Source organism: Cebus imitator, unplaced genomic scaffold (assembly GCF_001604975.1).
Source record: "Cebus imitator isolate Cc_AM_T3 unplaced genomic scaffold, Cebus_imitator-1.0 Scaffold865, whole genome shotgun sequence".
Classification (NCBI taxonomy): Eukaryota; Metazoa; Chordata; class Mammalia; order Primates; family Cebidae; genus Cebus; species Cebus imitator.
This window is the reverse complement of record NW_016108180.1, coordinates 244206-245615: the sequence shown is the minus strand read 5'-3', so window position 1 is coordinate 245615 and position 1410 is coordinate 244206. Positions and strand designations below refer to the sequence as shown.

The window sequence follows — 1410 nt, the reverse complement described above, 5'->3', positions numbered from 1 at the left end:
TTTCCTCCTCTGCCCTTTCCATGGAAGCAGCCCGTGAGGCGAAATGGCGACCGATCAGGCAATAGGTTGGTGGATCCTAGGGCAGGGCGCGTGGCAGCCAGCCCCACCCGTGCCCGGCCTCTCCCAGCGCTGGGGGCGCCTAGCCGCGCAGCGAACGGCGCGCGAGCCTTCTGCGCACGCGCGTGCAGCGTCTGGGACCCGGCCCAGCAGCGCCGCTGAAGCGACAGCGGGGAGGGGAAGCGAGCGGCGCCTGCGTCCCGGCGGTGGGCGGGCCCGGTAGTGGGCGGGGTTTGGGGCGGAGCCTGACCGTCACGCGCAGCCCCGCCCCCGCGGCTTCGTCGCTCCTGCTGAGGCGGCAACCGCTCCTCGTCTGCCATTCCCGGTTGGAGGGGCCAACTGCGCCCCAGCTCTCAGGTGACGATGGGGGACCCCAGCAAGCAGGACATCTTGACCATCTTCAAGCGCCTCCGCTCGGTGCCCACTAACAAGGTAGCGGCCGCGGGCGAGTGCGGACCTGCCTGGCATCCCTGCGAGACCCGGCTGGCGGCCCCTGCGGGCGCCAGTGGCCGCGGCGCGGGAGGCGGGGCCGGCGCGGCCTGTGACACGTCGCACTTTGGGTCCGCGGCGGCCTGGCCGGGACGGGGCGGGCGGGGCCGGGCGGGAGGCCGGAGCGCGGGGGTCCTGACGACGCGGGCCGGGGAGAGTTCCCAGGGGCAGTGGCTCGGGCACGCGCCCCAGCGAGCCCTTGGGCGGGGAGCGAGCACTGGGGCTCTGAGCGGGAGCTGAGGCATCCTCGGGGGCGCTGCGAGGAGGGGGCTCCCGGCTCGGAAACCCCGGCTGCTGGAAAGCGCGGCTCGCTGGAAGCCATCCTGGAGCTCACCTGTTGGAGCCAGCTTGGTTCCCCTGGCCCTGCGGTGTCTGCCTCAGTTTCCCTTCTGATAAAGTGCCAAGTAGTCTCGGCCCTGGCATCCAGCTTTTGTCTCTTTGGCCAGGGAGGCTCACCACTGCCTCCTTCCTGCCCTCGGCTCTCATTGGAGATGGGGGTTTTCTTTTTCTTTATTTTTTTGTGTCCAGAGGCCGTTTTCTCCCTACAACTTTTACAACTTGGGGAGCTTGCTGGAGCTGTTGGGGTGACGCAGGGGACTAAGGTGACAGTCGGGTCGGAGAGGAAACTGGAGAGTGCAAAGAGCTGTCGTGTCGGCGTGTACTCTCCCCGCCCCTCCTGTGACACGAGTTCTGTCTGGTCCCCACTGCCACTTCCGAAGGGAACAGCTGTTACTGAGCATAGTCCTGAGCCTCGACATGCTGGCATAGAAAGTTCCCGAGTGTTACAAAATAGGTGTTTCTGTTGGTTTCAAGTCTTGATGGTACAGGAGAGTCTTTTTTTTTTTTTTTTTTTTTTTTTTTTTT

At 65.5% G+C, this 1410-nt stretch overlaps 1 protein-coding gene across 1 annotated transcript in view; it reads left to right on the top strand.

Moving 5' to 3' along the window:
• Positions 1-200: 200 nt before the first annotated feature.
• ARFGAP3 (ADP ribosylation factor GTPase activating protein 3) overlaps positions 201-1410 on the top strand; it is a 63691-nt gene continuing 62481 nt past the window's right edge. The window contains exon 1 of the mRNA XM_017520696.2: positions 201-489. Coding sequence (XP_017376185.1) covers positions 421-489 — 69 coding nt within the window. The 5' untranslated portion in view covers positions 201-420. The remainder of the gene's footprint in view (positions 490-1410) is intronic.